Here is a 20,816-nt window from a genome sequence, read left to right on the forward strand (position 1 = left end):
TTGAGGGCACATATCGATTTTCTTTCATTTTTATTTTCTTTTTATTTCAAAAAACTGAATCCGAGGTTACCACATTACGTGGATGGAGTAGGGTGCCTAACACCTTCCCTACTCCATAAATGGACCCCCTTACCTTGAATCGAGGTTGGACCACATACACCTTATCTTACGAGAGTCAACAAAAAAATGGAAAAATGACATGATTTTTCAAAAATACAAATCCGGGTGACCATTCACACCCCATTTTCAATTTGAATGGTGGCGACTCCAAAACACCCCAAAGTGGAGGGATGTTTGAAGAATATTCGAAATCCCGTGTCCACACCCATGATGCATCGATGACAATGAAGACCCACTCCTCGTGGTTCTTGTAACATACATGAGGAGTAACCTTAAATGTGTAACTACCTTAACTCGATGGTGACTTAGTTCTTTAAGTTAACTTAGTCGAGTTATGTAGTTGTGATTCCTTTGGATACCATGCATAGTTTGTGCTACTTGAGTAGCTTAGTTTCAACAGGATTTCTCCTTGGTTTGGTGACTGTGCCACCCAATATGAAGGGATATGTTTTTCGAATGAAGGGTTTGACCAAGAGGCCAAGGTACCCTATAAGGCATGTTTTATTGTGGGGTCGGCCTAAGAGGATGAAAATCCGAGCAAGGTGCATTTGAGTAAGGGTTAGATGAGGAAATCGAACCTCCTAATGCACACGTTGGGTTGAGGGGTTGACTAAGGTGACCAAACCACCTAACTAGAGCACGTTGGACTAAGGGGGTTAGCTTAGGTGGCTGAACCACCTAGCTAGAGTACGTTGAGTGAGGAGTTGGCCTAGGAGGCCAAACCACCTAACTAGAACATGTTGGACTAAAGGGTCGACTTAGGTGGCCGAGCTACCTAGTTAGAGCACATTGAGTGAAGGGTCGGCCTAAGTGGCCAAACCACCTAGCAAGAGCATGTTGAAATGAGGGGTCGGCCTAGGGACCCAACCACCTAGTGGGTTTGCTCGAGTGTGTATACTTGATCTGATCTATTTTGATTCGGGTTGACCTGGGTCATTGTGCTCGACTTAGTAACTTTGCTAATTCCAAGGAAAGTGATTTTTTGGTTCCTACAATGCCCTCTCTTGGGATTCTAATTGGATTATAAGAATCTTCTAAAATTGGGATTAGTAAAGAATATATGCTAAATGATCTCTTTCTTGAATTAACAAGTTGATTTTTAGTAATCTTTTGCTTATAAAAAGTCTAGACTTTCAATCATTCATGCATATTGTCTTGTGGATGAAGAGCTCTAGGCTTTTGGGTAGAGCATTTTTTGTTGGAGAAGTTCTTGATTCTCCATCATCAGCATACACTTCAATCTTTCCTTTATCTTATTCATATTATTTGCCCCAAACCATGTCTTCTCCTAATTCATCCTCTTCTTTGGAGATGATCCATAAGTATTTTAATTTTCCCTCTGATGTTTACCTTAGAAGGGTGGAAATTATCAATGATCCTTTTATTGGGCCTGAGGAGTGTTATTTCTATTTAGGGAAACTATGTACTAGATTAAAATTTCCTCTCCCTAAGATTATTAGGGAGTCTCTTGTCCTCTTCAACCTTCACCTTTCTAGGGTTAATGGAAATTTCCTTAGGATTGTGTTCAACTCAACGACATACTGACTTTGACTCAGGGACTGATGAACTTTTATTTTTTTATCGACTTGTGTCTTTTCCTTCAAGGCGATCTAGCTATCACTTGTCTACTAGGAATGATTTATTAATTTCTAATCTTCCTAACTTTGATAAGCGTTGGTTTTGCAATCCTTTCATTGTGTCGGACAATTGGAAATTTGATGAGAAGTCCTTGAGAGTAAACCTTGTGCCAAGGTTTCTTGGCTTCAAAAGTAACTTCTTCTTCTCTCTTTTATATTATTAAAAGAAAGAGGGAATGTATTTTTTTGTGCCACTGAGTGTAGACACCCCATTTTTGCATTCACCTGATTAATCAACTCGTCAATCCGATTGCGACGATTCCCAATGATGGATGATTATTCCAATGCTTTATTTGTTACTAGATATGTTTCAGAAATTCAGATGAGGTATTTCAAACTAACAAAACTGTAGAAACCACGCTACACTAGGAAAATATAACTCCAAAAATATAGAAATCATCATCTTGTAGACAAAAAGAAGCTTTACGATAAAAATCACTAAAAAATGATCAAATTATCAAAATACCCCTAATATCAAAATATCCTTAGAGCCCCCTTACACTTAGGGAAACCCATTCAAATATATAAAACAATAAAATGAAATCAAATAAATCATTTCGCCAATTTTCACCAAATTTGATAAAATTACGAAAATGCCCCTTATAAGAGTTGACAATCATTTCACGCTAAAAAAATTCATAAATAACACAAACCAATAATCCCATTGAATTCTTTATGAAAAATTGATTTCAAAACATCCCAAAACATCAAAAACCGACTTAAAATGCAAAAGTTATCTTCGAGGGCAAAACGATAATTTTCCAATTTTTAAAAGTTTTAATTTTGAAATTAATAAATAAAATATTAATTAACGTAAAGTAAAACTTTAATAAAATTAATTAAAATCCTAATCTAAAAAGACCAAGTCAATCTCATAAGACTTTAAGTCTAAACCTTAATTAAAACCTTAATCTAAAAAGACCAAGTCAATCTCCTAAGACTTAAGTCAAAATCCTAATCTAAAGAAACCAAGTCAATCTCATAAGACTTAAGTCAAAACTCTAATTTATCTTATCTAAAAGGAAACTTAGTCAAACCCTAATTCTTCCAAATTTTTTTATATATATAGAGCATCCACAACCTAATTTCGTAGGTCAAAGAAAATCCTATAAAAAGTAGGTCAAAAAGTCACTATATCCTTCCTAAAACCTTGATTTTGAAGCCTTAACCCCTTACCTATCATTCAAATCCTTACCAAAAAGACTCTCAAAACTCCCTAAAAATCACCTAGAAACTCATCACAATACTAGGAAAAACTCAGATCTAAGGAGGAGATACTTCGTTTTGGAGATCCGAAGCAGATCCAGTAATAGAACAAAGTGAGGAGAATTTATACGAGAAACTGTTCTATCATATTTGAGAAAATAAGTCGTTGTGATCGTCACAAGTATAATTTCTTGGTCTTTTTTATTTATTTTAGGTCTTTAGCAATGTAATATTCTTGAGAATTAGTAGAGACCAACGTTTATCGGGCGGGGTTGGTGCCTAACATCTTTCAATCCCGTAACATGGTCACCGGACTTAGTATCTTTTGTAGATTAGTTGTTTTATTCGTTTCGAGTCAATGTTTGATTCCTAGACCATAATAACTAGGTGACGACTCCCAAACCTTACAAATTAAAAGCGGATCAGCACACCCCACAGATCGAGGGTGCTTTTATTGAGTGAGATCTTACCTCTTATCATCAACAAGCCCTTCTTTGAGTGGTCAAGACCACTTACTCAAGCTTAGATAAAGCAGGATGAGAGATACTGTGCTTACCAAAAGTTTGAGCTCATGGATCAAACAAATGTCAAGCCTTGAGAAGTTTTTTTTGCAAAAACTAGCATAACAAAGGCAACTCGAAGATTTTGTGGGAAAATAAATAGTAGATAGAAACCAACTAAAAATATAGTATTGAGAAGAACATTGACAATATCAACAACCTGTTGAGGAGCATGACAGAAGAGTAACCCTAATACATGTGGTATTAAGGCATGATGAAAGAAAGACCAGAGATGAAAAACACATCATCTCAGCCGTCCAAAACACGAAACAATAGGTCATTTAATGCGATAGGACGTTGAAGAATAAGTCGCAATGATTAAAAGTAAATACTATGTGCTGTTGATGACACCTATTCATAATAGGAAACATTTGTCAAGATGACAAGATTTCGCGTCTTCTCGAGAGAGGATAATTGTATAGGGTAAAATCGATATTTTATCAAGATCGTATATGTATCGTAATGAAGACATGAATTGAAAGGTAACGAAGCAATTGCAGAGCGTAAGTAGTACTCAAGACAAGCCAATGATCCAATCCTGCCTAGCAGAAGGGCATGGCAAAAATGAAAGTCTGCCCTATTGTCAGGGCAGAGCATATCAGTATATTCGTGCAACCTCATTCCGAGCATATCTAGTTCTGATATTCTAAGAGAAATATTAAGAATCCTAAGAGACGAAAGGAAATGTGCTAATTCCGTTAGAGATTCCTGTGATCATGTGATTCTCCATGATCAAATCTTGAATTAAGGGGAAACCTTGGTCCTAGAGAAAGACTCTATATATTCAAGGGATGACCTAATACAAAAGGGGGTTCTTCTTTTTTAGCTGGCCCTTTGAGAATTGGACTTATAGCTTGAATTCCTTTCTACAACTAACTTGATCGTTGAATGATTATTGACAAGTATCACACCAGTGCCATCACAAATGAGCTAGGAGCGTAATTTCGGAACAACAAAACAGAGTAACTTAAGGTAAACTCCAATTTGCCTCCATAGTTCTGTCGAATCTGTTGAGTGAAATTTCGATTCGATCACCTATCCAATTTTTAAACATTGGTCAAATGGGTTTAGTCGAAAAACTTTACTAACTAGATCATTAAGTTGCCACCCAAATTTTAAGAATATTTAGCTAGAAGACTCAAATGTATGGAATACTTTTCTCTTTCAAATATCTTTGGTAGCCATGGGAATCCAATTTATCTCGTGATGCATGTTGAGACCGGAATAAAGAGTACTAGAGATCATGGTTTCAAAACTCATCTGAGACCGAGATGTATCGCCTGAGTTAACTCAATATCAGAGCTAAATGATACAAACTCACAAACCTGTTTGATACGTCCACGTCTATGTATTGCAAGATAAGCGAGGCGTCTCAGAAGAGATTTTACAAAATCTCGTTCGAAACAAATGATACATAACATTATTGTAAAAATCGCGAGACATATCGGACGAGATTTGCAAAATCTCATCTGAGTTAAACGAGACTAACAATATAAACCATCTTACCCCTATATTCTTTCACCAAAATCGATTTTTCTTCATCTCCTCAACCAAGTGAATAAAAAAAAGATTTTTAGAGAAAATTTCATCATTTTCATCTAATTCAAGACGAAATCGAAGTGAATTTACTTCATCTTCCTCCAAATCAAGTAAACGAGAATGACACATCCAACAAATATAGTGATTCTTATTATTGATATGACCAACATACTGGTGTGTATGTGTACGAACGTTCTTATTCATACCATAGACAAACAAGTTCAAGCTATGAACAAGGTGAGCATAGTCATACCAACACGAGCGACACCATAACTAAAGTCTTTACTTCTTTTTTCTTCTTGGAAACTATCGATGTCATTTGCACTACAAGAAACAAAAACAATACGTTGATTTAAAATTACTTTTATGTGATTGTATTTTGTATATGTGATTTTAACTTATTATCAAATATATCTTAATTAATCATTTTCTAATTTACTTTTTATTCAAAAATTTATTTTGTAGGTGAGTGGCTTACATGCTCTATTGGATATTGGTGCAAATTTCAACTTATGTTATTGTAACGCTTTGTTTCCATGATTTCTATTTTTACATGTCTTTCTTAGTTAATGTTTACCTTAGATTCGAATTAGGCTAAACTCAAACTAAGTGTTATATTAGTATTTAATTTATTTTTGTATGTATGAACCTACTCGTTATCATGCATTTGCATTTTATTGAATTACAATTAGTTCTTTGATTGATTCTTAATGACTTACTATTTCCTTATGTTTACATGGAACTCTGGAATGATTCATTTAAAAGTTAAGTAGTGCTTGTGTGTTATTTCGAGAAAGTTCAAATGGATCGGTGTTCTAGTATAAATTATTTGATGGTAGTGCTTTGATATTTTTGATGATAAGTTTCGTACTCTTTAAATATTATGTTTTGAAAATAAGTTTGGTGCATTTGTGCAATGAAAATAAAACATACATAATAATGTAAGTATTTAATTTATTTATTTTGATAGGTATATTATGATTTTGTTGTTAGTTTTATATTTTTTTAGTTTCATTTTTTAATATGAATCATTTCTGAATTTTTTTCAAAATTTTTAAATGGTTAAAAATCATTGTCTCAATGTCAAACGAGACGAGACATGAAACGGAATTTTAAAACCATGCTAAGAGATAGCCCCGTCACTTGTACAGGGATATTATCGTCATTTTAAACAGATCCTGCATAACTAAGCGATGGCAATGTCAAGTAAATTTAAGCAGAAATGGTGGGTATTTCAGTAAATATTGTAAAAATGATTAGAAAATTTTATTTTTCTTTATGTTGGACAATTTCTGTTCTGCTTTCTCTCGGATCTTGGTTCTTCGCAGCTGTCGAACCGCCATATGTTCCCTCTCTCTTCCTCTATAGATTTCTTTCTCAAAGATTGCTGAAACCCTTGTTTTTTCGCCAGATCTCGTCTGTTTCCATCACTTTTCAACGGTTCGAACTCTTAAGATCTTCGAATTCAGGTTTCAGATATTCGAGTTTGCAGTCGCTTGTGTTCGATTCGATCTAATCTACGAAAATGCCGTCGGTTTATGGAGCTCGATTAACGACATTTGAGGATTCGGAGAAGGAGAGCGAATACGGTTATGTTCGTAAGGTACTTGGTTTTTTAGATGATTTGAAATCTTATTTTCTATGTAGATTTGATTCTTTGGATGTGATCAAAGTTCCGATTTCGATGGTTGGGTATTTTTTTTTTGACGATCTTGTATAGATGAATTATTTTATTAAATATCTGAATTTTTTTTTAGATCAGATTATCGTCGTGGACCTGGTAATTTAGTTGCAGTTTGAGTTTTGGAGTATTTTTTACGATTTTCAGAAATTTGTGTATTGTTTATAGCTTATATCGAGTGTGATCAGTAATTTTCTCTTTTATCTATGAGTTGAATTTATGTAATTAAGTAGTTTAATGTGTTTCTCGGAGTTAATGTCTTTTTGTTTCTCTGAAGAGAATGGATGTTGAAGGTATCTTGTTGTTTTTAGGTTTAGCAACAATCGTGGTTTTAAAACTCAGGTTTTTTGCCTCATTCAGATACCGAGATGACTTGGTGAGACATCTCGGTTATCTAGGATGAGGTGTTTTCCCCAGATCTCTAAATGAGAAAGACGTGGATAAGAAGAAGATAGGGGATCTTGGATTTTTGTCTCATCTCGTTTATTAATGATTCCCAAAGTCATCTCGGTTTCAGATGATTTTTGAAACCATGGCAACAATGCCCTTTTAAAAAAGAAATCACTTTTCTAGACTGTGCTACACACAATCATAGTAACCAAGTTTGGATTGAACAATTATTTGGCAGGGATTCAGTTTGGTTGATTTGTATAAGTTTGAGAAGTTTTCGTAAAAGTTGGGGATCATACAAATGATGTTTTTGGGGTCCTTCCTAAAACCTGTCATCTTCAACCTCCCTAAAAACCTTATCTTGTTCTTGAAATTGGAAGGTTGTTGAAGATAAAATTTTGAGGTCGAGAGTACAAATTTACCCTATTTGGTGATTAATTGATTATTACCGATTAATTTGTTGATTTGCCAATTTAATCGGCTGGTCCCCTATTCGGAGAATTTTATGATTTTTGGAAAAATGCTGAGAATTTTGTCACTATGCACAAAATATCCTATAAATTGAATGAAATTTTGTGAAATCTTGAAATGCTGAAATTTCATTTTGATGGAGCTGGGACTAAAACAGAATGCAAAACTTAGATTTAAAAAAATTTAGTGTTCCTATAATTGCCGATATACATGTGGAACTGCATTGAATTCTTCTTCTATTCCTCACATTTTACGTCATTTGATAGGTATCAGGACCAGTCGTCGTTGCAGATGGCATGGCAGGGGCTGCTATGTATGAACTCGTACGTGTTGGTCATGACAACCTTATTGGGGAAATTATTCGATTGGAAGGAGATTCTGCTACTATCCAAGGTGTCTGATTTTTCCCTTCTGATGACCTTATCTAATTATGTGATATTTTCTTCTTAATTTTGTAAAGTCTTTTGTAATCCTTTTGTACCCTTGTCATATTTTTAAATTTTAATCCTTTTACAATCTTGGGTTGGAATCAAGAAAATCTGAAATTTGTTAAACAAATTTTGCCTTTTCTTTTATTCCAGTTTACGAAGAAACAGCTGGGTTGACAGTGAATGACCCTGTTTTACGTACACACAAGGTATTTCTGAATCCTTTTCTTTACCCGTTAGAGATTGAACATTTTGTGTGCTTCATTTTTACCATCTGGTCATTGTCATTGCAGCCTCTTTCAGTAGAGTTGGGACCTGGAATTTTGGGAAATATTTTTGATGGCATACAGGTTTGTTTAGAATTATGATGCTATTGTAAAACAAATTTATTGAATGAATGTTATCCAACTTGATTTTACAACATCAACAGTACCTAAATATGATTGTCTTCTTTTACTGTTTAATTCAGAGGCCTCTGAAAACAATTGCAAAACGATCTGGTGATGTTTATATCCCTCGCGGTGTGTCCGTCCCTGCCCTAGACAAAGATATATTGTGGGAGTTCCAACCTAAAAAATTAGGTAGTTTTCAGTAATACAATCGGCTATAGTTTATTTACAGTCTGTGTTGAAGTGTTGGTAATTTTGAGTGGGTTATTAATTTGTTACTGATTTATTGAACTTACTTTCTGGCTGCAGGTGAGGGAGATCTTCTAACTGGTGGAGACTTATATGCTGTAAGTTTAATAACATTAAGCTTATAGTGCTGAAAATTTGAAGGTTTCTTATGAAAACATATGGTGTCACTAGACTGCATATTGCTCTGCTTTAAGTTGCATCTAACTCCAGGCCTGAAATACTTTGTGATGCAGACTGTCTTCGAGAACAGTTTGGTGCAACACCATGTTGCTCTTCCTCCTGGTTCTATGGGAAAGATCACTTACGTTGCCCCAGCTGGCCAATACGCACTGAAGGTTTGTTTACTTTCATTTTTTTTTTTTCTTTGTTTTTGAAATTTGCGTTAAGCCTTTCCAATGCATCATCAAGGCCAAATGTCTAAATAATTTTGTGGAACTTTGAATCCTGGACGTGGGTACCGATTTAACACTTTACCAGTTTATCTGATACTCTGATTTTTGACTATTTGCAATTCTGTTTTCTAATCCCTTGTCTTCCATACCTCTTTGTTTTCCTTTTTGAAAAGTATAATAATGACACAAACATTTGTATTTTATATATGCAACATATGAAAGTTATTTGTTATAAACTAGATTTTGACCTGTTTCATATGTATGCAGGACACTGTGCTAGAGCTCGAGTTCCAAGGTGTCAAAAAAGAAATTACCATGCTTCAGGTTATTAATTTTGTTAAATTCTGGTTGATATTTTTTTGTTTCTGCATCACGTATGCGTATTTGAAATACTGTAAATTTCTCTGACAATGGATTCCAATTCACCCTTATGCAGACTTGGCCTGTCCGTACACCAAGGCCCGTTGCATCGAAGCTTGCTGCTGATACACCTCTCCTAACTGGGCAGGTGCCGTATGAACTAAATGCATTATCTCATGTTTTATTATTTATGAACCTTTGTCTGCTTCATTTAAAGAATTGATTTTTCCTGATGGTTTTGTTCTGTAATTACTGCAGCGTGTTCTTGATGCCCTTTTTCCTTCAGTTCTTGGAGGGACATGTGCCATACCTGGTGCATTTGGTTGTGGAAAAACAGTTATTAGTCAAGCTCTTTCTAAGGTAGATTTGTTGTTTTCTTACCTAGAATCTTCTATGGAGATTTAATATAATGTGAAGTTTTTCTGATGCATTGGGTCCTCATGATTAATGTGTTTAAATGCAGTACTCTAATTCTGATACTGTGGTTTATGTTGGTTGTGGAGAAAGAGGAAATGAAATGGCAGAGGTAAGCGTTAATGTTAATGTTTGTGCTTTTAACAAGAACACAATCCTCATTATTTTTCCCGTGTTGGTCACATATTGACACATGGATCTAGCCCTAACATATCTAAAATGTAAGATATTGTCGACCTTTATTTTGATGTTTTTATACGTATATATAAAAACTTCTGAAACAGGGTTGGTGTAATCCATCTTCCATTCACAGTAATTGATCTAGTTAAACACAAATGTGGTTTGAAAGAAAAGTAGTTTTATTAAGTTATGCTGTGTGAAAATTTCATATATTTAATTCCTTATTTTTATTTAAAAAATCTGATTCAGCTAAAATATTATCTTATAATGGTGTGTGTACTTTACTGGTTTCTCAAATGTTGTTGCTTGTCAAACACCTAATACATGTGTTCGACACCAACGCACGTGCACTCCCTTGTCGTGTTATGTAAGCATTTTGATATTGGAGATGATAACCTATATTAGGTGCTCATGGATTTTCCACAATTGACAATGACATTGCCTGATGGACGTGAAGAATCTGTCATGAAGCGTACTACACTTGTAGCTAATACTTCTAACATGCCGGTGGCTGCTCGTGAGGCCTCCATATACACAGGCAAATATCTTTTTTTCCCACTTACCTGTGATTTATCAGATCATTAGATGAAGTATAACCATGAGATTCACATCATTCTTTTTAGTTTATTTATTTATTTTTGAATGGATTGCATTTTGCTTTTTATATATTTATATTTATATTATATTTGTAATGTAAAAGTTCTTTACTGTGCTATAGGTGCTTCTCTCTAGTATTTTGAAGGCACCTTAGAGCCTTCTATTGTTGTTTTTTGATTTTGTTGGACAAGTATTTAGAACTAAAATTGAACGGTGAAACCCCTGTATGTTCATGATTATATTTATTTTAGGGCCCAAATTTTGAGTTTCTTATCAAAATACAAAAGGATGCATTTAATTAACAAAATTTCATACAATGAATGCTGCCTAGATCCCTAGAAGAAGCTCATTTTTTTTGAGGGGGGGGGGGGGGGGGGGGGGGGGGGCACTTTTGTTTTTAGTACCTGGTGATTCCATTGGTCTTGTACATAAAGTCATGAAATTCAATGGTCTTTTATATTGAAACTAATGTGAATGTGGTTTTTCCAGGCATCACAATAGCTGAATATTTCCGGGATATGGGTTACAATGTTAGTATGATGGCTGATTCGACATCTCGTTGGGCAGAAGCATTGCGTGAAATATCAGGGCGTCTGGTAATTGTTTCTATTTGTTTTCTATGGTGGAACATGACATCTTTTTGTTTTTGAAAAGAAATCCTTCCCATTCTTGGTCCCATAGACATTCTTGTTCATTTTTTGAAAGATTTCTGACAAACAAGGTATTTTGAAATCTACATGAGACCTGGGTCCTAATTCAAATTCTGTTCCTAGCACGGGTGCAACTTGGTTCAGTTTGAGGTCAAATTGGAACCACTAAATAAGAACCAGGACCGAACCAAATTTCATTGGAACCAAACCAACCCAAACCGAACTGAAGTTGGTTTGGTTCGGTTCTGTTCTACAGGTTGCCACTATTTTATAAATTGTGAGTAATATTTTTTAATGAAATAACAAACATAAAATTTCGTACAATAAATCACTAATCTATTCATAAAAAGTCATTGGTTTATCCATTAAAGATCACTATCATATGTCCTAACTCTTAAAATAATTCATAATAATTAATATATACATATGGGTCAGTTCTATACAAGCTTGATCTGAGAACCGAACCAAATTGATCAGTTCTCATTTTCGTAACCCTGAACCAAACCGCAACTTGTTCCGAACTGAACCAAACCACCCCAAAGCTATCAGTATGACCACTGATTGACATGTGTGCTCCACTATTTATGAGATTTGCTATTGCCACACCGACTTTTACTAATGCCACACCCACTGCTTGCAACTCTTTGGCAATTTACATAGGAATTGGTGTGGCATTAACAAAAGTTGGTGTGGCAATAGTTGCTCTCGTTTATATTTCTTCCTTACATCTAGTTCTCTCTTTATGTGGAACCTACTCCCTTTACAGTGATATGATTTTGTGCCTTTCTTACATACTCAACTGCGCAAATTCATTATTTTGTCAAATTTTACTTGGTGGTTTATTAATTACCACTCTAATGACTGCACATAATTTCTTATTCAGGCTGAAATGCCAGCAGATAGTGGTTATCCTGCATACCTGGCAGCACGTTTGGCCTCTTTCTATGAGCGTGCTGGTAAAGTGAAATGTCTCGGTGGCCCAGAACGTACTGGTAGTGTCACTATTGTTGGTGCAGTTTCTCCACCAGGAGGAGATTTCTCTGATCCTGTGACATCAGCAACCCTCAGTATTGTCCAGGTAACAATGACCTCCCATTTGCCATCCAAGCCCCAACATATTTCTCATTTGCAACACTACTCAAGTTATGATGGGTGGGGGGATGGGAAGAAACATGTCCTCTCCACTGTCTCGGATCAGGATATCAGATTGTCGATCCTTGGGTCATTGTTTTTTTGGTGTAAACTTTTTGCTGAGTTCAGAGTTGTGTTATTTGAAGATTTTGTTTTTAGGTGAGTCGTGCTTCAGGTAGCCTTTTTTATTTCCTGTTTTTTCTGTTAGGTCGGTCACCTTGACTACCTTGTACATTCTTCTTTCTCTGCAATAAAATTATACTTATAAAAAAAAAATTGGGTGCCTGACTATTTATGTCCAGGTCCCATTAATTTGATTCCATTTACCTTGGTACACAAAGTCTCTATTTATTATCCAGGTCCACTAACTGCACACCTGATGAATTTGTTCGGATCTGGATCTGGATCCATTGTTTAGATTTGGTTAGTCTGATCTGTTCTTGATTTACTGGTGTCAGACCAAGCCTGGCCTTTTAACCTAAATCAGAGCCCCCAATTGGTTGGTTTTGTTAGAAAATTACATTTAGACCAGAAAATTGACTTGGTCGGATGCTTCTAGCCATGTGACCTTTTGCATTCGTTTGAAGGCCAAGAATTATGACTTTTGAACATTTTAGTGCAGATTGCATAATTTTCACTTTCAGCCTAGAAAATTCCTTGTGGAACCATCCATTTATTGGTTGTTACTTTCCATTCAAGGAAATGGAATGGGTTGGCTTCATATTTGACTTCACTCGTATTACAAAAGATCCTGTTAGGGTCCAGGGTCTTTGTATTGCCCAAGATCCATGTTAGATTGACTATGAATAGGCCCATATCTACTGCAGTAATACTTGCAAGGATTCAACTGTTGCAAACCTAAATCCTGATCCAACCAAAATTATCAGGAGATGAATCCAATATACCCAACCCATTTTAAATAGGTCTTTTAAGGACACATAACAACTCTCAGATCTAAACCTCTCCATTTCATGTCCCGGTTCCACCACATATTCATTCATGTTCTAGTTTTTTTTGTTCTCTCTCAGAAATCCAACTCTGATTATATCTAATCTTATCATTTCTTGCAGGTCTTCTGGGGTCTGGATAAGAAACTTGCTCAGAGGAAACATTTCCCATCTGTTAACTGGCTTATTTCTTATTCGAAGTACTCAACGGTGTGATTTCTTCCAATGTTTTTCATATAATGCACATTCTAGATTCTTTCTTTTTTCTCCTCAAGTTCTTTATATAACAAGGCTTTCTCCTATTGTTGATTGGTCATAAGTTTGTCCCTCACAAATTGTTGTCTTGTATTTACAGGCCTTAGAGTCTTTCTATGAGAAATTTGATCAAGATTTCATTGAAATTAGGACAAAAGCTCGTGAAGTGTTGCAGAGAGAAGATGACCTGAATGAAATTGTCCAAGTATGCTTTCTTGCTTAAAATCATGACCCCTGGCCTATGCACAAAGTGTTCTGTGCATCACTGTTTTTCTTTTTCTTTTTTCCAATGTGTAGCAAATTATTCAGGTTATTCGATTTGTTTCCTCTAGTATACCATCGCCATTGATGGGTGGGCCCATGTTTGTTTTTAATATTGCAGCTTGTTGGAAAAGATGCTTTAGCAGAGACAGATAAGATCACACTAGAGACGGCAAAGCTTCTAAGGGAGGACTATCTTGCTCAGAATGCATTTACTCCGTTAGTACCAGTTTTATCATAATTATCACTTTTCTAGTGAATTTTCACCGTCTTTCATTGTTCATAGCCATGGTATATGTTTGCCTGAAATATGTATGTTGGTTGCATGGCCATTTCAGATATGATAAGTTCTGTCCATTCTACAAATCCGTCTGGATGATGCGCAATATTATCCATTTCTATAATTTGGCTAATCAGGTAAAAACCTTTAAATCTACTCTTTTGTATAGTTTTTCAACACTTCATTTGTTACCCTCAGGTTTATCGAGATCCTCATGTCAAACTCCTGCTGTTTATTCAAATGGGTGTTCAATTTGATAAACAAAATTTAATATCTTCTTTTAAACCCTAAATCTTATTTTGAGAGGGAAAGGTCTAAAAGCTAATTCCCAAATCCCAAGCCCAAAGTGAAATAGAAATCTGGGGAATTTGGAGTCTGTTAAAGTTGTCTGATTCCTGAATATTGTTAATTGAGTTGTGGCTCTGATCCTGGACATGTTTTATCTATAGCAAAAAGAAAAAAAAGAGAGGCAAACTAACAACTTTCTGCAAAGTTGTTTCCGTTTTTTTTTTACCAGAGAATTATGGGTAGTAGTGTGGTGTTGTATAAGAACTCAAATCTTCAAGTCACTTGCATGACTTCCAATGTGGTTGAACACTTGCAGGCAGTGGAGCGAGGAGCCGGTATGGACGGACAGAAGATAACTTACGCTCTTATCAAGCATCGGTTGGGAGACCTCTTCTACCGTTTAGTGTAAGTAGTTAAAATGTAAAATGGAGAAAAAAATCTCAAATTTGGGTTTACAGATTAGGTGAATGTATGGAAGCATGTTTTAATTGCAAAAATGTGGTGGCGTTCAACATTTTACTGCAGGTCTCAGAAATTTGAGGATCCAGCAGAAGGGGAGGCAGCTCTGGTGGCAAAGTTCAGTAAGCTTTATGAGGATCTCACCGCTGGATTCCGAAACCTAGAAGATGAAACTCGATGAGCAAAGATTTTGAGACTTAGCTTCTTATAGATCATCCTCTGTAGTGATTCTGATTCGTGGCTTCAGATCTTGGTTTCGGTTTCTGTTTCTGTTTCAATGTTTGCTAGGAACCCCACCGTTATGGCGGGTCCACTTAATTATGAATTTGTTGTGATTTGTGACTTGTGCTTTGTTTTTTTGTTTTTGTTTTTTTCGGTTCCTTAGCGTTTTCTGTTCTTTTGTCAAATAAGACAGAGCTGTGGTTAGTTATTTATTTTTATAGAATAAGAGAAGAGATGAGGATATGAATTTTCTTGGACTTTCAACAATTCTTCAATAGGGGCATTCTTCTCTCTCTCTCTCACTCCTGTTCCTGCATACATCAACACATCTATTGATTTTCTGCTATTTGTACATTTAACACTTGGAAGGGGTGGGACCCACCTATTGATGGGCTCCATGTATGATCCGTTCTGTCAACTGCAAAAAAAAAAAAAAAGTTTATGTGAAGTGAGCTTTGGACTTGAAAATCTTATGTGGCTCAAGTGATGGTCATTCCAAAGTCACAACTTGTATTATTTGATTCTACTATAAATAAGGATGGAGAGTTAGGGCTCCCCCTTCATTCGCCTATCCTCAAAACGCATCCCAATCAGTAACAGGTTACTGAGTAAAGATGAACCCACTTGGCAACTTGTTACCGACGGGTTTGACAAGAGGCCACTGAATGGATTACTCAGTTAGATGTCCATGTAGTAGTAAAGTTGAATGGTTTATAATAATAAGTGTAGAGGATAAAATCGATATCTCGGTGAATGCATTAGTTGAAGGGTAGAATGATAATTATAGAGAAGTGGTACTCGGAGCAAGTAAGGGCCTGTGTGGATACACCTCTCCGTGCAAGAGCAAAAGCTCAATCACTCCCCGCAAGAGCAAAAAATCTCTCCGCGGAAGAGCAAGTCTTTGAAGCTTCTCCACAAAGAGCAAAAAACCTCTTCCCGCAAGAGCAAAAATCTCTCCACGCCAAAGCAAAAATCTATCCAAACGTTTGCTAGCTCCCCGCAAGAGCAGAAGTCGTCAAGAAGCTCTATCAAAACGCAGTGTAAGTAACCCAGTTTTGCCCAGTAACAGAGCAGTACATAGATAGAGATCTGCTCTGCTGACAGAATAGACTAAATCAGAATATTCACACAATCCCATATTGCGCATATCAAGCTCTAAGATTCTAAGAGAAATCCCAAGAATCTTGGAGCACGAAAAAAAAGTTCCAATTCAATTTAAAATTCCTGCAATCATGGGATTGCCCATGATCAAATCCCAAAAGAAGGGGAAACCTTGATCCAAGGGAGACCCTATATATCCAAGGGATGATCAAGAGCGAAAGGAGGGGGCTTTTGTCTGGTTGATTTAAGATTGGAGCTAATGCTTGTAAATCCTTCTCTGTAACTCTAACTTGATTGTCAAAGGATTATTGGTAGGTACCACACTGGTGCTGCCAAGGAGGAGTAAAGAGCACTTTCTCGGAGCTGAATAGAGTAACTTGAGGTAAAACTCCAATCTGCCTCAACAATTTGGTGTCGTCTATGGGAAAACCAAGAAATTGATTTTTGATGAAACAATGGTGAGACCCACACGTGTTGGAGAAACTAATTAGCCCTTACCTCCACCTACTACTACTCCCACTGAAACTCTCTTGTTGAATTAGATCAATGAGATAAAAAAAGTGGAAGGACAATATGTAGCGCATGATTGATACACTTACTGATTATAATCGGGTTCTAAACAAATGATTAGAAGTTCAGCTTTGAGGGGAGTTCTGGTTCGAAGATTTCTGGGAAAAGAGATATCGAGGTTGCAACAACTATGACCATGGTAGAAGCACCAACATTTTTTACTAGGGAAAAGATTAGAGAGATAATTAGGAATAAGAAGGAAGTGGTGAGAGGCACAGAAGCCGGGATGGCAGCATCCCAAGCTATCAGGGGGGGATACAGAAATCACCATTTGCAGTTAAGATCCTGGCTGTGGAGATATCGAAGAAGTTCGTGGCTCCACGTTTTACCCCTTACACAGGCAGCAAAGACCACCTATACCATTTTCGGCTGATGCTGACATTGTGGAAAGGAAACAAAGCCTTGATGTGCAAGTTATTTCCCTCCAATCTATAGGGAAATACTTTGACTTGGTTCCATAGGCTACCCAGCGGTACAATCGCATCTTTTGAGGAGCTCTGCACGGTCTTTGTATCACAGTACATCAATAATAGAAAGCTGGGAGGGGACGTTGATACCTTGTTTAGCATGAGGATAAACCAAGGGGTGAGTCTTAGGGACTTCACCAGAAGGTTTCGGGAAGAAGCTATGTATCTAGAGAACTGTGACGAAAGAATAGTAGCAATGGCATTCAGAAATTTTTTGCCTCTTAATTCTGGTCTATGCAAATCAATGATGGAGAAGAAGAGGCCACAAACGTTGGCCGAGCAAGCTGAGAAGGCTAAGAACTACATTCGGTTAGAAGATGATTTCCGTAGTTTGGCCAGCAGAAACAAGACAATTCATGCGGTAGCCATGCCTAGCAAGCAACAACAACAAAGGAGGAAACTACAACCTGAATAAGGTAGAGGATAGAAGAAATAAGGGATATATTTTCTTGTGCCGTAGAATGAGATCTTGCCCCTTATCATCCATGAGTGTCCAAGACCACTTCCCCAAGCTCAGATAAAGTAGGACAAAAGATAATATGCATACCACAAAGCTCAAGTTCATGGAATGAATAGGTGTCAAGCCCTGAGAACTTTTTTGCAAAAGCTAGCAGACCAAAGGAAACTCGGGAATTATATAATGAAGGAAATGGCAGATAGAAATCGACAAGAAAGATAGTACCGAGAAGAGCAGAGGCGAGAAAGACTACCTGTAGAAGAGCAGGACATGAGAGCTATAGTGATACATGTAGTATTGAGGCGAGATGAAAGGAAGACTGAGGAAAGCAAGACTGATAGAAGAGTGAAGATGCGTTGGGCAGAGCATATGATGCATGTCTACACTGCCAACGGCCCTACCGAACAAAGTAGTCCACATGATGAGCAGCCAGTGGTTTTTTCTAAGGACTTGGAAGGGGTGGTACATCCACACTATGATGCCCTGATCATGACACTCCATGTCAGAATCTTTACATTGAAAATGGCCCTAATTGATAGTGGCAACTCGGTGGATATTCCTTATGCTTCGGCCATAAAAAAGATGGGGCTATGCAAGAATGTGTTCATCGCAACAAGAACACTACTAGTCGGGTTGATGGAAACTCAAACCAGCCTTGGAGAAAATTGTTCTTTTGGTACAGGTAAACCTGGTCATTCTGATGACTAGGTTTACACTAGTAGTGGCAGTTTCGCCTTACAAAACAATCCTAGGAAGATAGTGGATACATGAGATGAGGGTAGTCCCTTCAACATACTATCAGGTACTGAGGTTCCCAACTCCTTAGGGGATGTGGAATATCAAGGGAGATTAAGTTGCAGCTCAGATATATGCGTTAGAGCAGGAAAAAAGCCAGAATGTCGAGGTGCAGCAATAATAGTTACAATGGGGGATGGCTGAGCATAGTATCCCCCATGTTTGCAAAACACACAAATGAAAGATATTGGAGAAGAGAGGCAAATCGGGGTAGGAGTAGAGCTAGTTCCAAATGAGTTGAAAACTTTAACAGATTGTTTAAAAAGGAACAAGGATGTCTTCGCCTGGTCATTCGATGTTAGGGATTAGTTCAGAAGTGATCTACCATCACCTCAATGTCAAATCGAATATGAGACTGATGAAATAAAAGCCAAGAAGACTAGCACCGCATTTAAGAGAAATTGTAAATGAAGAGGTCAGGAAGTTGATCAGAGCAGGATTTATCAAGGAGGTCCAATTCCCATATTGGATAGCTAATATTTTGGTAGTACCAAAGAAAAATGAGAAGATTAGGGTATGCATAAACTTCACAAACCTAAATAAGGCATGTCCAATGGATATCTTCCTAATGCCAAGAATCGGTCAGCTAGTAGATGTGACATCAGGACACGAGAGACTATCATTCCTGAATGGTTACTCCAACTACAACTAGATCCAGTTCAACATAAAAGATCAAGAGAAAATGACGTTTATCACCGAATAAAGACTATACTACCACAAAGTTATGCCGTTTGAGTTGAAGAATGTTGGTACTACATACCAGAGGGTAGTGACGGAGTTATTCATGGATTTGCTTGGGAAGACTGCTGAAGTATACATTGATGACCTGCTAGTCGAAAGTAAGAAGAAGGAAGATCACATCACAAACTTGGAGAATGTATTCTCTCGGATAAAGTACATAGAGATAAAACTCGACCCAAAAAAATGTAATTTTGCAATGACATCAGGTAAATTCTTAGGCTACTTGGTCACAAAAAAGGAGAATTGAAGCCAACCATAATCAGATCAGGACATTGTTCAAGATGCCTTCTCCAAAGACCAAGCAACAAGTGCAAAAATTAACAGGGAGAGTGGTAGTGTTGAATAGGTTTATCTCCAAATCTTTAGATAAATGTAGACCTTTATACCTACTCTTACGAAAAAATACATAGTGCGAATGGATCGAGAAATGCAAACAGGCTTTTGGAGATCTAAAGAAGTACCTGAGGCACCTTCCAATTCTTTCAAAATCATAAGAAGGGGAAGAACTCTGCCTATACATGGCAGCTTCAGAACGTGCGCTCAGCTCAGTCCTAGTTAGAATATGAGCAACCAATTTATTTCCTCAACAAGACTTTCACTGATGCGAAGACCAAATACACAAAAATTGACAAGTTAGGCATGGCTTTTGTGTACTCTGCTCTTTGACTAAAGCCATACTTCCAAGATCACAAAGTTTAATTCGTAATAGATTACCCACTAAAATTTGTGCTGGAGAAGACAGAAGTATCAGGCAAGATGGCAAAGTGGGCAATCTAGTTAGTTGAGTTTGGAATTGAGTACAAACTAAGAATCTTGTTAAAAAGTCAAGTAGTAGTTGATTTCTTGGCTAACTTTCCAACAAAAGATAATATGGACCTCCAAGTAAAGGAACTGGGTATAGAAGAAAAAATGGAACATGTGAGTATCAAACCGTGGAAAGTCTTTGTGGATGAATCTTTAAACTCAGAAGGATTTGGGATCAGAATGGTGGTAGTCACTCCTGAAAATACAAGGATAGTAAGGTTGGGGTTCAGAGCTTCAAACAATGAAGTCGAGTATGAAGAATGTTGCTCAATTTAACTACACTACATGAGCTAAGGGTTAGGGAAGCTACAGTCTACTATGATTCCCAGCTCGTAGTTAACCATGGCAATGGAAAGTTTGAAGCATGGGATCCTTAGATGCAACTCTACTAGAAAAGATCAAAACAATCACAACCCAAATCAGGGATATACATGTGGAGCATATACCACGATCTGACAACAAACATGTCGATGCTTCAGCCTATGTAGCTTTTATACTGAAAAGGGAAGATATGAAAAAACTCTCACCCGAGTTTCAAGAGAGACCAACTATTGAGGAACCTGAGTAGATTAGCTTTGTAGTGTCACCAAGGAATCCGAATTGGATGAATCCAATCATCTCCTATCTCCGATCAGAACAACTTCCACCTGACCTAAATAATCAAGGCAAATTAGAACCAAAGCATAACGTTATATTCTACTCGATGATCAACTTTATAGAAAGTCTTTTGATGGCCCCCATCTTCATTGCCTAACTTCGGAGGAATCTGAGCAAA

General features: G+C 36.8%; 1 protein-coding gene across 1 annotated transcript; it reads left to right on the forward strand.

The window, feature by feature from the left end:
• The first annotated feature begins 6,354 nt into the window (after nucleotides 1-6,354).
• Nucleotides 6,355-15,373, forward strand: LOC147393098 (V-type proton ATPase catalytic subunit A). The gene is made up of 20 exons (XM_086455658.1): nucleotides 6,355-6,665; nucleotides 7,871-7,997; nucleotides 8,186-8,241; nucleotides 8,326-8,382; nucleotides 8,502-8,613; nucleotides 8,731-8,768; nucleotides 8,904-9,005; nucleotides 9,330-9,386; nucleotides 9,499-9,570; nucleotides 9,681-9,782; nucleotides 9,886-9,948; nucleotides 10,422-10,554; nucleotides 11,103-11,209; nucleotides 12,147-12,341; nucleotides 13,465-13,551; nucleotides 13,697-13,801; nucleotides 13,979-14,076; nucleotides 14,196-14,274; nucleotides 14,742-14,830; nucleotides 14,951-15,373. The coding sequence occupies exons 1-20, from the start codon at nucleotides 6,588-6,590 to the stop codon at nucleotides 15,063-15,065; spliced, it is 1,872 nt and encodes a 623-aa protein (XP_086311784.1). The 5' UTR covers nucleotides 6,355-6,587; the 3' UTR covers nucleotides 15,066-15,373.
• The last annotated feature ends 5,443 nt before the right edge of the window (nucleotides 15,374-20,816 follow it).

The sequence above is a fragment of the Akebia trifoliata genome, chromosome 10, assembly GCF_017979445.1.
Source record: "Akebia trifoliata isolate Shusen 1 chromosome 10, ASM1797944v1, whole genome shotgun sequence".
In the NCBI taxonomy this organism is placed as follows: Eukaryota; Viridiplantae; Streptophyta; class Magnoliopsida; order Ranunculales; family Lardizabalaceae; genus Akebia; species Akebia trifoliata.